The sequence below is a fragment of the Schistocerca nitens genome, chromosome 5, assembly GCF_023898315.1.
Source record: "Schistocerca nitens isolate TAMUIC-IGC-003100 chromosome 5, iqSchNite1.1, whole genome shotgun sequence".
Taxonomy (NCBI): domain Eukaryota; kingdom Metazoa; phylum Arthropoda; class Insecta; order Orthoptera; family Acrididae; genus Schistocerca; species Schistocerca nitens.
In genome coordinates this window covers 458,909,627-458,925,588 of record NC_064618.1, presented here as the reverse complement: position 1 = coordinate 458,925,588, position 15,962 = coordinate 458,909,627, and the positions used below count along the sequence as shown (strand labels likewise).

The following is a 15,962-nucleotide window of genomic DNA, read 5'->3' as shown; positions in this document are numbered from 1 at the left end:
ATCCATTTCTGTTTCAATAACACTAGGGCAGGGTCCTTGTCTTGCTCCTTCTTGATGTCCTGCATACTACAGGTAATAAAATTTTCAAAGGCTACTTTCTGCATATAGTAAAGGCAGTAGTGATTTTCCTCCAGATCTTCTTCCATGTTGTGCTCAAATCCGATCGGTGACCGTGATAAGGCGTCTGCAATGATGTTCTGACTGCCGGGGATATATTCTATCGAAAAGTTGTACTGCTGTAGATATGATGCCCACCTAATGAGCCGCCTGTGATTAAGCTTATCAAGAACTCGAGTGCCTTGTGGTCTGTGTAGACCCTCGTCTTGCGACCAAACAGAAGGTATCTGAATTTTTCAAACGCCCATACAATAGCCAGCGCCTCTAACTCGGTTACTGAGTAATTCCTCTCACTCTTGGCTAGTACTCTGCTAGCAAACGCAATTGTCTTCCACACCCTGTTTCCTTCATGTACATAGTCTTGGAACACCATGACACCCAGACCGGAGTATGAACTGTCCGTTACTATGCAAAGCTCTTCTGCTAAATTAGGGTGTGATAGGATGGGTGCTTGTAATAATGCGAATTTTAATGCTTTCCATTCGGATTCGGCCGCCTCATCCCATTCCCAAGGAATCTTCTTTCCTGTAAGTTGATGCAACCGAGGACTGCTCTGAGTTTTGACATGTATAAAGCGGTTGTAAAAATTTATGATCCCCAAGAACCCCCTTAACTGCTTCTTTGTCGTAGGAATGGGAAACTTTTCAATCGCTTCGATCTTTTCGGGATTTGGCGCAATGCCCTCACCCGTGATGATATGTCCTAGAAATTTCACAGAGGACGTCCCAAAATTCGATTTTTCGATATTGATAGTCACTCCGTATTCCTTGAATGTCGCTAGGAGTTCACCGAGGACCGCATTGTGCTCTCCCCAAGATTTCTCCGCGATCAGCAAATCGTCCACATAGCTGGTGACATGACGTTTCAAATTATCGCTTAGTATGCCGTCCAGCCTCCGAATGAATGCGGCAGATGAAACGTTCAAACCAAATGGGAGACGACGAAACCGGTAACATCTTCCAAATGCTAAAAAGGCTGTGTACTGTCTGCAATTTGGATGGAGCTCGATCTGCCAGAAACTCGATTTTAGATCAACTGATGAGAAGATTGATATTCCATGGAAGTTTTGTAAGAGTTCCTCTAATCGTTCCGGTCTGTCTGTTTCGGGTTCTATTATGGTATTAATTTGTCGCGAGTCCAAGACTAAACGAATACTACCATCTGCCTTCTCGACTACTCTTAACGGGTTATTATAGGCTGAAGCCGTAGGTTCTATTATTCCTTCACTCAGCATTCGCGTAATTTCAGCTGCTACTTTCTATCGATATGCCAAGGGGATTGGATAGGGTGGCACACGAAACTGGTTGTGCGGACGAACACGAAATTCATATTGGAAGTTCTTTATTGATCCTGTCTTGGGAAGGAAGACCTCCGCATGTTCTACTAGTAATTTATGAAGTTCTTTGCGGTGGTCGCTCCTTATATTCTTTATTGCTTCCACTTTTTCTCCTATTTTCTCCTTTATTTCTCCCATTATTCAGACTTCATTCTCATCCGTGTCCTCTCCCTTACCCGCAACGTCGACCTGTTCTTCCTTTCTGTCTTTCAGACACGCATAGTTTATCCGTACACAGTTAGACGGTAGTTGAGCTGGGATCAGCTGGTCGTCGAACTTAATGTGGACGGGATTCCCTTTCCTCAAAACCACTTCACCTCGTCCTAGATCAACTATCGCTTCATGTTCATTTAGGAAGTCCGTCCCTATTATCATGTCGATCGCCAGATTTGGCACGATCCAGAAGTTAGACTCTATTTTGTGTCCTTGGCAGGAGAATTCCAGTCTTGTTTGTTGGGTGACCTCCGTACATTTACCCGCTAATGCCCCTTTTATTTTGGTTTTCTTAACCGATAGGACAGGCCAGTCCATCTCCTGAGAGCACCTCTTGTATGCTGCCTCGGATATTGCTGTTATGTAGCTTCCACTATCTATTATCGCATTCATACTCTTTTCAGCTATTGCTACTGTGATAAGAGGCTGCCGATCTTGTCGAGGAGTTGCTTTATGTTCCTCGAGCAGGATTTCTGATAAATCTTCGTAATGTATCATCCGTAGTTGGCCAGGTCCGAGATTACGTGCGAAATTCCGGCGGCCTGTGTTCGCACTAGTCTGGCGTCAATCCCTTGTTAAGCTCCCCCTCCTCTGACGTGCATTAGGATTTGCGGGTCTAGTTTCAATCGCCTGGTTCCACTGTTGTCCTTGGTTTCGCTCTCTCCAATTACGGTCGCTTTGCCGTTCGTCATTCCTCCTATCCCAGATTCCTTGTCTAGATTGACCCTGCTCCCTGACGTTCTGGTTTCCGTGTCTTTGGTTTCCATAACCTTGAATAGCGTAACCTTGACTTCCGTAACCCTGGTTTCCTAACTGACCAGTGCGATTATGCGATCTGTTGTCGTCTTCTGTTCCTGGCCGGTGGTATTTGTTACTTTGCCCCTTCTTCCTGTCCTTTGCGTCTTGTTTATCAAAGACTACTTCGAGTTCGCGCAATAGACTCTTGAATGCTTCTATGTCAGATCCACACTTGCCGACAAGTGTCTGTTGGTACCTAACTGGCAATTTGGAAAAGCAAAATTTAATGATTTCTCCGTTACTATATGGACTATCTAAAAATTGATTCTTCTTGAGTAAATCATCAAGAAATTTGGTTGCGCTCCTATGCCCGGACACTTCCAGTTCAGGACAAAATATTATTTCCTCTTTAATCCTGTCTTGCGTTTCCTTTGACCAGTAGGTCCGCAGGAATGCACCAACAAATTCCTGATAAGTCCGACACGTCACTGCCACACCCCGCATCTTTTCCGCGGCTTGGCCTTCGATGTGTCCACACATGAATTCTAATTTTGCCTGGGTTGGCCATGATGCCGGTAATGAATTTGTAAACTGCATCACCCAGCTCTTCGGATGCATCGACCCTCCATTTTCTTTGAACTTCTGGAATTTTAGTATCGACAGGAAGTGATTGTGATCAAAATCCTGTCTGATCCTCGCACTGGTGTTGTCACTCGTTTCCGATACTTGCACGTCTGCTGAGTGTCCTGTTCTATCTTGCTGATAACTGTGATGTGCAACCTCTGTATCACAGTGGAAGTGGCACTCAGAAGTCACTCTCCTAAGTGGGCTATAATTATTGGAGCTATTACTCGCTGTTTCTGCGTGTGCATTGTTAGTTCCGCACTCGGTCAATGGGCTAGAGCACGGCGGGCTTTTCCTCGGGGACACAATTCTTTGTACTCCATCATTGGTACCCGAACGCGCAGTGCTCGTGTGCCCGTTTTGCTCTAGTTTTGCTATCCGACTCTCTACTTCTTCCATTCGTTTCGTGGTGTTCGCAACCGCGATATTACCTTGAGTTTTTAAGAATGCTAGGGATTTTGAGTGGGATTGTGTTGTACGTCGCAAGCGCCCTGCGAGTTTAGAAGTTGCTTCCGCGACTTTCATTGCCCCTATTGCTGCCGTTTTGGCTAGGCCTGCTACTTTTTGTGCTACCATTGACATTTGTTTTGCTTCTCCACATTCTTTCTTTATTGTTAATAATTCCCCACGAATTTCCCCTATATGCGAAATTATTGCCTCCGTGTCCTTCTTACGCTGTTCGTCAGCTTCTTCTTTCTCCTTCTTACGCTGTTCGTCAGCTTCTTCTTTCTCCTTCTTGCGTTGTTTCTCATCTTCTTCCTTCTCCTTCTTACGTTGTTCGTCAGCTTCTTCTTTCATTGATCGTAGGAAGCTTAGTATTGGGTTAATGTCATCATTTTGATCCTCGTCACACATGGGTGATGTAACTCTGGACACCTGGGCGCTAGAGCTCTGACGTGACCGAGCTGGCCTCTGTCTGCTCTCGATCGTTTGACTGTAAGCTTCTGCTACTGTCTCGACCCGTGTGCCTGTCTCTGTTTCATCCTCTACCTCACTATCATAACCACGGCCGCGACGCTGCTCTAAGATCGCGTCCAAATCACCTTCCTCATCAATGAACCTGCCGTCCTGTCCTGCTAAAAATGTGCCCATCTCATCTCTGAACCTATCCTCGTCAGTAACCTGCCTCTTATCCATTATTCTATCCTCTTTTGTTTTAGCTTCGACCGATAATAGTCGTGCCTTACTTCTCGTTATCATTCATGAAAAACAAATTTATCTAGAATGCACAATTAAATTAATCTACTCCATATATTTTTACACATAGACATAAAATTTCAACAACGCTGTTCCAACGCTGTAATCACAAACACAATTTGATGTGGTACAGAAACCGCACACAAATCCGACAAAGTGCGATGTGGTACGGACACCACATCAACGAAACACAGAAAACAATGAACAAAAAAAATATATGCACTGAAAACAAAAACTGTAATCATGCGCCGCTACTTAAAACTAAACGCGGAACTACCAGAAAAAAAACTTGGGTATTAACCAATAAAAAAAAAATTAAGCAAAAAAAATTCTGAATGTCCCTGAATGTCTCTTATCAGCGATTCACAGGAAAGATCCGAGGCTAAGGGTCGCCATTTTATGCGAGGTGCCGGGGCTAGCAGTGTATTTATCACTAAATTCTACTAGAATCCACATATGTAAATCATGCTCTAAGCCCCCCCCTATTCTAACTCCGACTTTTGCTGTTGCACAAGGATAAAAAAAATATGCGAACTGACTCTAATCAACCCTGCCAGTGGAGTAGAAGAGAGTTTGGCACCTGCAATAATTTAATTTGATAAATAAGTTAAATAAACAAAGGTTTCATTAGCATATTGAGGAATGATAGGGTTGCTCTATCGATTAACAGAATGAAAGTTCTGTCCAAAATAACAATATGATTTATGAAGACTAAACACAGAATAGTAAAAGAAACACAGGAAATATTTATAATACATCAAATTGGCTCAAATTGGAGATTCATACAAACACTGTAAAGGTGAAGTTGTCCCTAAACTAGATCGTGAGGTTTAAGACGAGGTGGTATGTGGAGCCAATTCCTTGCCACTCAAATCTCAAGAGAGACACACAGCTAACCCAACAGTAATTGCTGCTACTCAAGACAGAACAAAGTTAGAAAAAGACGAACAGGCGCGCTCTGCTGAGCTCTGATTATCACCTAGGAAAATCCCTGTCTGCCGGTGCTGCGGACATACATTACCAAACTGTCTTCTTGGCTGCCAGGACACGATCTCGCGTACCGGAGCCGTTGGCTGGTTGCTTCGACGTCCTCGACCGAAAGGCGACTGCCGACTACCTAGAGCACCTGTACAGGCCGAACACACAACATTCCCGCCCCCACGACAGTGGCCGTGGTTACGTTCCAATCAGCAACTCGAAAACCGGCGGAAATTCCACTCCATTGCCGGGGCACTACCATTCCACCAATGGAGATTCTTGGCGCCAATTTCTGTGCTGATTTTGCTCCGTCACGGAGCTATGCCCTGAGCAAGCCAATCACAGTTCCTATTTTGCAGAAAGCGCGGGAATTTTCCCGCCACAGCTGCCTGGGTACATAAGTCATTCCCACGCCTCGCTGGTAGCCTGCCAGAAAGTGTTTTCGCTAAGCTTCTGCGAAGCAACGGAACCTCCAGCCCAGCCGCCACTTCCGGCCCCCGCGGGCGCGTCTCCTGACAATGTCGGCGTCCGGAAAGTATTCACTCGACCCCCCACACCTGTCGGCCTACCCTTTCAAAGTCAGAAGAGCCCGCCTGTCACTGGACCACCCGGGTGGCGAGAGACGCTGCATGGGAAGTCCGCGTGTGAAGGAATAGCAACCCTCCACCGCATGCAACTAGAGAGGAGAATCGTAAGATAGAAATATGAGAGGGGGCTCATGCCACCTCTCAAGTTTACGAATTTCTTTCATTAATCGTTCACAGGGGTTCGAAGAAGCATGGTACTTGGATATATAAATCGGAGAAATGTTTCTAGCTCGTAACATGCGTATCCATATAGCAGAACGAAATTGTGATCCATTGTCAGAAATTACTTTCAACACATGCCCCACATGAAATAGAAAATGTTTTACAAATGCTTTCGAGACAGTTTTAGCAGTAGCTTTGCGTAACGGAGTGAAAGTAACAAATTTTGAAGTGAGTTCAACAGCGACAAAGATGTAGCAAAAACCTCTGTTAGTTCTCAGAATTGGACCAAAAATGTCTACTGCGGCCATATGTCTTAATTTAACAGGTACAATGGGATATAATGGAGGAATATGTGAAGTTGTGTCTGACTTAGCTTTCTGGCAAATTTTACATGACGCTAAAACTCGTCGTATACGTTTTTCCATGTTTGAAAAATAACAGTTCTGTCTCAGTATAAGAAAACATTTTCTGGCTCCGTAATGTGCATAACTTAAATGAGTGTACCAGATTAATTTGTTAACAAGTTCGTCAGGAATGCATAATAACCAATTGTTGCTGTCTGGATGAGAGCGGCGAAACAGATTGTCATTGCGTACAGTGTAGTGGTTTCTAATCGTAACATTATTCTTATCTTGCCAAAGGTGTTTAATTTGTTTCCACACATTGTCTTTACTTTGCTCTTCTGCTATGTCCTGTAATGACGACGAAATAAAATTTTCAAATGCAACTTGCTGAATGTACATGACACTGAAATTTGCTTTGCAGAAGTTGGTTGCTACGTCTTGCTGATTGTTGCTGAGAGAACGCGAAAGTGCGTCCGCTATAACATTTTGTGTGCCGGGAATGTGAACAATTGTAAAATTAAATTCCTGTAAATAAAGTTTCCATCTACTTAACCTGTCGTGAGTAAATTTAGCTGAAAGTAAAAATTGTATAGCTCTATGATCCATGTAAACAGTCGTATGTCTGCCATAAAGAAAGTGCCTAAATCTCGTAAAAGCCCACACAACACATAATGTTTCCAGTTCAGTAACAGAGTAATTTCGTTCAGCAGGTGACAAAATGCGACTTGCAAATGCGATGTTTTTAATTATTGTAGAGCCATCTTCTTCAATTTCCTGAAAAATGTTTACGCCTAAAGCGGTGTTGGAACTGTCGGTGGCAATGGAAAAATTTCTGGTAAGATCTGGGTGCGATAAAAGTGGAGCATTCAACAAAGCATGTTTCAGGTTCACAAATTCAGAATGTGCTTGCTTATCCCATGACCAAATAGTGTTTTTACCTGTCAATTGACATAATCTAGGTGTGTCTAAAGCAGAGTGATGAATAAATTTGCGAAAAAAGTTAATTAAACCCAAAAAACTGCGTAATTGCTTCTTCGTTGTAGGAACAGTAATGTCACGTAAAGCTTGAAGTTTTTCCGGATCAGGCGCAATGCCTTCTGCTGAAATTTCGTGTCCAAGAAATTTTATAGAAGTTTTGCCAAAATGCGATTTACTGAGATTAACTGTAAGTCCTTGTGCATGAAAAATTTGTAACAGTCGTTCTAAAATCAGATTGTGTTCAGACCAGTTAGCTTCTGCGATAAGAATGTCGTCTACTTACGTCGTAATTCTGTCTTTCAGTTCTGTCGGAAGTATTGTGTTCAAACCGCGAATAAAAGCTGCAGAAGAAATAGTTCGGCCGAATGGTAATTTGCAAAATTGATAACAGTCACCAAAACAGAGAAAAGCTGTGTACTTTCTGCAATTCGGATGAAGTTGAATTTGCCAAAATCCCGATTTCAAATCTAGCGTAGAATAAATAGCTGTACCGTGAAATTTCTGTAGAAGTTCCTCTAATGTCTGTGGTCGATCGGTTTCATTAATAATAATGTCATTAACGTGACGTGAATCAAGTACGAGGCAAAGTGAGCCATCTTTTTTCTTAACAATATGTAGCGGGTTTATGTACGGACTAACTGCTGGTTCAATAATTCCTTGGTCGAGCATATCTTGCAATTCTTTTTTAACCTGTTCTCTATGGATATATGGAATGGGATAATGCCTTGCCTTAAATGTGTCGTGCTGTTTGACTTGAAATTCATACATAAAGCCGGACATAGTACCAGGAACATTGTCGAAAACTGGAGCTTGCTGTAAAAGAATTTTGTGTAATTGCGTGCGCTCGTCGTCTGTATTTGCACTGCTTTGTTTAACTTTATCGGAAATCATCTGCATTACGTCGCAGTCAGCTTCATCTGGAGTATTATAGTTATGTACGTACGTGTCCGTGAACAATGTGGGATTACAATCTATGTTACGCGTTGCGGAAATGACCTCTGTGCGATTAATTGTCTGTTCTTCCGCAGATAAAGAATGCTGAAATTCTAAAGCCAATTGCACATTTTTGTCCTTCAACATTAAATAAGAATTTTGAAAATCAACCACTGCGTCGTGTTGTACGAGAAAATTAGTACCTAAAATTACGTCTGTTGTCAATAAGGGAACAATCCAAAAATTTGAGTGAAAAGTATGACCTCCAATACAAAATGATAAATGCGTCTGTAATTTTACATCCACTCCTTTACTCGATACTGCTCCTTTCACTTTCGTTTTGCCTAAAGGTAATGTAGGATACGTATTCTCTTTGTTACACTCGTTAAAAGTTTCCTCATTAATGACTGACATAGGTGATCCGGAATCGATTACTGCTGAAAATTTCGAGAACCAATTTTAATTTCGATGACAGGATGTGAAATAGTTTTCTGAACAACTGGTCTTTCCTGCAAAAGAGTGTCTCTGATATCGTCAAAAGTAATTACATTTTCGTGAACAACATTCTGCGTGTCAAAACTAGTGCTTGTATTATTGGAAGATGCGACATGTACAGTATCTAGTCAAATTCTATCTGACGTATTATTATTATCAGGAGGATGTTGTGGCATTTCTACAATTTGAACAGTTCTATTACTTCTTCCAGACGTGTTGCGCTCGGGATGATACCTACTGTCGGGTTCATTCATGAGAATATGTTCTTGCGGATGATTTTGCTGTTGGTAAGACCGAATGTTGTTAGATGTACACTGAAAATTGTCGTCATTATTTTTACGTCTGTCGTAATAGTCATTCCTATACGGTGCACTGCGATAGGAATTGAAATATTGTGTTTTCTGTACGTAGTTGTTTCTTTGCTGCCGTGCGTTACTATTTGTTGTACCAGGGACTATACGTTCACGCGGCGAAACATTAAAGCCTGGTTGACCTTGTGCATTCCATTGTTGGTTAGGTATGCTGACCGGATGACTTTCATACTGTTGCGGTGGAAAACGTCTATTGTTACCAAAATGTGATTCCTGTTGCTCAAAATTTTGACGATATTGATAATTAGAATTTTGTCTGTTATTAAAGTTTTGGTGGTTGTCATTCCTAAACCGTCTGTTACCTTTCCTATTAAAATTACGTGTCTGATCATAATTGCTGTATGCTTGTTGGCCTTGGTTGTTATATGAAAAAATTTTGTTTACGAAAGAATAATCTGATTGCTGCACTTCTAAAAGCTGCAGCAGATCCCTGAATGCCGAAATATTTTCTTTTTGCTGACCTGTTAAAAGTGACACTCTTAATGATCGTGGTAATTTAGAAATGCATAATTGTATGAGTGCAGATTCACTGTATGGTTCACTTAAGTACTGATTTTGTTGCACCATGTGCTCAAAAAATTGCGTCACACTCGGAAAATTTGAGTTCTCATAATTTGGTAAACTAATTAATTGATCTTTAATTCCGCGCTGTGTTGTCTTCGACCAATACGCAGATAGAAACGCATTCTGGAACTCTTCTACTGAATAACATTGTCTCGCGATCGGTCTCATACGAGTTGCCGGTTCGCCTTCCAAAAAGCTGAAAATAAATTCAAGTTTATGCGTAACGGGCCAAGTCGGTGGAAAAGCAAAGCTAAACTGTTGTATCCAATCCAGTGGGTGAATCTGTGTTCTGTCGTTTTTAAACACTTTAAACTTTCTCACTGACAGAAAATGTTTGTAATCAAAATTATCGTCTCTGTGTGATGGAACAGGTTCAGGATTGTAAGAGAATCTATTGAACTGTGGTTGTTCGGAATCTAAGTCCCGTACTCTCTGTAGATTACCCAAATTATACGCGTTGCGCGAGTCTGACAAATGTTCGCAAAGTGGCGTCTGCTGTGATGTGTTATTAACTGAAATACTTTTCATCTCTGTTACTTCTTGTTGTAAACTTGACAACTTTCTACGCAACGTGTTATTAGACGAATCGATCTCATTAATTGTCTGCTGTAAATTTTGAAATTCAGGTGTTTGATTAAATGAAACCGGTGAAGTATCGTCTGATTTATTGTCATTAGTACTTTCGATGACGTCAATACGACTGGCCAGTTCATCACATTTTTCAGTCAGTATTTTTACCTGATCATCGGTTTTAGAGTCAGTATCATTAATCTGTTTTTGCAATTTACGTGTAGTTTCGTTCAGTTTTTTAACGTCAGCTTGAATTACATCGCAATCCTGTGTTAGTTCTAATTGTTCGAGTCTGTCTGTCACTGTCTGAAAATCGGTTGTGTATGTGTCTGTTTTCGATTTAAGATCCGAAATTTCGTCACGTAATTCTGTGTTCGACTGTTTGATGGTATTAATATTGTCCGATACTGTAGCAATATTGTTGTCCACGTATGTTTTTGCTTTCGCAAACATCTTACGTTTGTCTTCTTGTCTCTGTGCAGTGATTGTTTCCATGACTTGACGTTTGACTTTATTTTGATCCTCAATAAATTTGCGGAAACGCGTATCACTGTTTTCTATGTGAAGACTAAGACGCTCGTTAATTTGAGTGTTCTGTTCTTCGAATTTCGCGTCTATCTCTGCGTCCATTGTGTGCGAAAGTTCTACCGTCATTGCTTTAAACTCGTCCCGTAATTGTGTAGCTTTTTCAGAGCATTGTTTAGCGACTCCGCTAATTTCGTCTGTGAGTGTTTCTGTAGCAGCTGTTTGCAATTCCCTTAATTCCTGAGCAACAGACTTAATTTCTTCGCTACTTTTTCGTGAACAAGCCTCAATTTCCTCGCGTAACTGTTCCTTAGTGTCATGACACTGCGCGGCAACGGCTCTAATTTGTTCACTGAGCTGCCTAGAATTGTTGTCTAATTTTTCATTTAGCTTGTCTTGTTTTTCGTTCTGTTGTTTGACCTGTTCACTAAGTTGTTTGAAATTTTCATTAAATTGTTTATTATTTTCGCTCTGTTGTCTGAAACTTTCTTTAAATTGTTTGTTATCTTCGCTATTTTCCTTAAGTTGTTTACTCATTTGTAGCAACAATGCCATAATTGGATCCGATACAGAATTAGCATTTCTATTCTCTGTGCTGTTTAATGGTGGATCTGGAATTGTCTTGCTTTCTGTAACCATTTGGTTATTCTGAGGTTCACAAAAAGGTTTGCCAGTCGAATATACACTGTCGGTCACTATTTCGGAATTAAATGGATCTGTCGTACTTTCAGTACATTGTCCATTTTCATTAGTAAAATTTGCCTGTACATTATTTGAATTTTCCAAACCGGGTGTATTAAGCTGGGCATCGCTCATTACAATAGGGCGCCCCGCGTCATCAATTGTCGTCAAATTAACAGAGGAGACAATTGAGTTCGCTTGTTCATCATTAAGATCTACATCATTATTAATGGTTGGAACGCACTGATTGTCAGTGAACGCAGGATTGTCATCATTGCACTGCGTGTCACAATTACTATCGGTCATGTTGTTTAAGTCGGTAATTTCATTCAAAATACCTCGCGATACACTATTCACAGTCTTTCGCGTTATTTTAACAATAGTCACAAAAGAAATAAACACAATGCAAAAGCAACACACAAATACAACAAAGCAACGAATTGCCGATGATCTGAGGAAAAAAAAGTCACAAATTAGTAAAAGCGTTGCGCCAAATTCTAATTATATTTAAGCAAATAAGAGCAGATATCTGACTGTTTTTCAAAAGATTCTCAACGAAATACGATCCTGGACCGGGTGTCGCCAAGTGTACCCTCCCCGCAAAATTTTAAATGCTATATTTATTAGAAGTGGAGCCAGAGCTAAGTGTAAGCTCCCCAGAGAAATTTAATGACAAAGACAATTAAATGAAAACTAGCAATCTGACCCGAATGTAACTTGCACACAAAGAATGTAACACAATTCAGTGATAATAAAATCTCAGTGACAATGAAAATGCAAATAGACCGAAATGTCAGTCTTTGGCCCTGTGCGAAATCAGAATTAATTTCTTACCTCAGTATAACTGCATGTCAAAGTTCTGCTCTTATTGTTGGCCTCGGCTTGGAGGAAATGCATTGCCAGTATTTTTTTTTTTTTTAAATCTAACTGAAACTTTTCTTTAAAGGAAATGTAAGGAATTTGTTTGTTCAATTAAATGGTTCTTTATCAGAATGCATTGAAAACAAAATTATTATTAGGGCGATTCTTGCACAGATTAGTTACAGTTAATTTACATTACTAGCTGAGCGCAATGCTACTTATTTAAAAATAATATACCTCATCCTGAATCTTGACCAGAGTGCCATGTCAACGCCCGCCGACCGCTCACACACAACTGAACTCTCTCGTAATTAAGGCCCGACTACGTCATCTCGCACGCGGTACTATTCTCGAACTGCTAACTCGCAACTAGACTGCTACAGCACTACTGCTAGACGCTCTCTGGTCAGAGATTTTACCATGCCTCACCATCGTCGCCACACAACATACGTGTTTCAACGGGGAAAGGCGTCCTGTGCGAAATGTAAGGGGGAGCATCACATTTCTATCTGCAGTAGCCATATCACAACAGTAAATAAAATTGAAACTATGACTTCTAACTTCACATACCTGCAGACTGCTCGTGTGAGTATCACAGGACCCACCGGTAAGAGCAAACAGACACGTGCCATCCTGGACACAGGGAGTCAATCGAGTTTCATTCACCATTCACTGATCGAATCTCTCCAACTAAGTGTCATTGGAAGCACTACTCTCGAGATACCTAATTTCGAATCCAGTTACAGTTCATCACTCTCAAGGAAGAAGGTGCAGTTTAATATGATGGGGTGCTCCACTAATTCCCGCATATCAGTAACAGCCTTTGAAACCACAGATAATTTTTCACAGCAACCAAGAGTGCCACAAGATGTAGGAGATATGGCCTTGAGGGGTGGTACACCACTTGCAGATCCTAAAGGAGACTCTGAAGATCTACCTATTGAGATCCTGATTGGAGCTGATTATTACTGGAGAATCGTGACTTTGGAACAACCAATCAAGGTATCACCATCATTGGTTCTTCTCCCAACAATCTTTGGATATGTTCTCAGTGGAAACAGATCTAGCACCACCATCAACAGAGCAACTGTCAACTTTATTCAGGGCAGCTGCAGTGATATATCTGATGAGTCAGTGCGCCGATTTTGGGACCTGGAGACAATCGGGATAACAGGAAATCAAGAGCGAGCATTAAAACCCATGGACCACCCTATTTATCAGGAATTCCGAGAATCATACTGTGTGGAATATGGTCGCAGAGTTGTATCTCTGCCTTGAAAGAAGGATATGCCTCTCTCCTGCAACCGCACAACTGCTGAAGCGCGTCTTCGCGCCTTACGACAAGCTGTTAGGAGAGTTCTTCACTCTTGCCTACCATGCAAGATAATACACAGTCGCCGGTATGAAGAGATGGAGGTCCCACTACCACTGGACAGAGTTCAGCCTTCAAGACCATTTGCAGTAACAGGCATCGATTTTGCCGGACCATTATATGTCAAATCTGGACATCAAACAAAAATGTCCTACATGGTCCTATTCACATGTGCAACAACACGGGCCATTCATATTGAACTTGCAACTGACATGTCCACTGACAGATTTTTGATGGCCGTGCAACGCTTTGCAGGACGTAGGAGCCTACCAGTCACTGTCTACTCAGACAATGCTACAACATTCCATGCAGCCAACTCAGATCTGGCAGAGCTTTTCAAAACCATGCAACATACTGACGTACAGCTCTACTGTGCCCACCATGGAATCACTTGGAAATTCATACCATCACGTGCGGCTTGGTGGGGAGGCTGGTGGGAACGCATGATAGGCTCAGTCAAGCGCTGCCTGAGGAAAGTTCTTGGTCGCTCCCAGGTGGATGAAGAGAGCTTAAACACCACCTTGATCAGCATAGAAGCCGCAATAAACTCACGACCCATCACTCAAGGAGAGAGCGACACTGCATTGACGCCAGCCCACTTTCTAAATGGTGGGAAATTAGTAACAATTCCATGTGGGCCAGAGCCAGCAACTAGAAAGGACCTTGCCAAGGAGTTCCGACTCAGACAAAAGGTCAGTGATGACATCTGGCGCAGGTGGAAGACAGAATACCTCCTGCTGCTAAGACAATATCATGAGGTGAAGGGATACCCTTCGCAGAGGAAACCGAGAATTGGAGAGGTTGTTCTGCAACAAGAAGACAGCAAACCACGGCACTTGTGGAAGAGGGCTGTGGTAGAAGAAGTGCGGCATGGCAGAGACAGTAAAATACGGTGCATCATCCTCCGCCAGCCAGATGATATGAAGATCTGTCGACCGGTCCAGCTGGTCATCCCCCTCGAGATGGACCAGGGTGGGGAGGATGTCGGGGAATGAAGACTCCTACGCCATCTGTTGATGTTCTGTTAAGTCTGTACATTGTGCTGCCCTCTACAGCGGATATATTTCAACGGTAACTGTAAAAGGGACGTGTGAGAATAAAGGTGTGTGTGAGCAGAAGTTTTACTGTGTCCTTGATTTCACTAGTGTGTAGCAACACCCCTCTCCCGCCGACTGCACGCGCGCGTGGCCTGCCTTGGAGCGTAATCTAAGGCGCATGTTGTTGTTGTGGTCTTCAGTCCTGAGACTGGTTTGATGCAGCTCTCCATGCTACTCTATCCTGTGCAAGCTTCTTCATCTCCCAGTACCTACTGCAACCTACATCCTTCTGAATCTGCTTAGTGTATTGATCTCTTGGTCTCCCTCTACGATTTTTACCCTCCACGCTGCCCTCCAATGCTAAATTTGTGATCCCTTGATGCCTCAAAACATGTCCTACCAACCGATCCCTCCTTCTAGTCAAGTTGTGCCACAAACTTCTCTTCTCCCCAATCGTATTCAATACCTCCTCATTAGTTACGTGATCTACCCACCTTATCTTCAGCATTCTTCTGTAGCACCACATTTCGAAAGCTTCTATTCTCTTCTTGTCTAAAATGGTTATCGTCCATGTTTCACTTCCATACATGGCTACACTCCATACAAATACTTTCAGAAACGACTTCCTGACACTTAAATCTATACTCGATGTTAACAAATTTCTCTTCTTCAGAAATGATTTCTTTGCCATTGCCAGTCTACGTTTTATATCCTCTCTACTTCGACCATCATCAGTTATTTTACTCCCTAAATAGTAAAACTCCTTTACTACTTAAAGTGTCTCATTTCCTAATCTAATCCCCTCAGTATCACCCGATTTAATTTGACTACATTCCATTATCCTCGTTTTGCTTTTGTTGATGTTCATCTTATATCCTCCTTTCAAGACACTGTCCATTCCGTTCAACTGCTCTTCCAAGTCCTTTGCTGTCTCTGACAGAATTACAATGTCATCGGCGAACCTCAAAGTTTTTACTTCTTCTCCATGAATTTTAATACCTACTCCGAATTTTTCTTTTGTTTCCTTTCCTGCTTGCTCAATATACAGATTGAATAACATCGGGGAGAGGCTACAACCCTGTCTCACTCCTTTCCCAACCACTGCTTCCCTTTCATGTCCCTCGACTCTTATATCTGCCATCTGGTTTCTGTACAAATTGTAAATAGCCTTTCGCTCCCTGTATTTTACCCCTGCCACCTTCAGAATTTGAAAGAGAGTATTCCAGTTAACGTTGTCAAAAGCTTTCTCTAAGTCTACAAATGCTAGAAACGTAGGTTT

At 42.0% G+C, this 15,962-nt stretch overlaps 1 protein-coding gene across 1 annotated transcript in view; it reads left to right on the top strand.

Moving 5' to 3' along the window:
• Positions 1-14,093, top strand: part of LOC126260528 (basic proline-rich protein-like) — an 86,361-nt gene extending 72,268 nt beyond the window's left edge. Inside the window, exon 4 of the mRNA XM_049957861.1 lies at positions 13,902-14,093. Within this exon, the coding sequence (XP_049813818.1) occupies positions 13,902-14,093 (192 nt within the window). The remainder of the gene's footprint in view (positions 1-13,901) is intronic.
• The last annotated feature ends 1,869 nt before the right edge of the window (positions 14,094-15,962 follow it).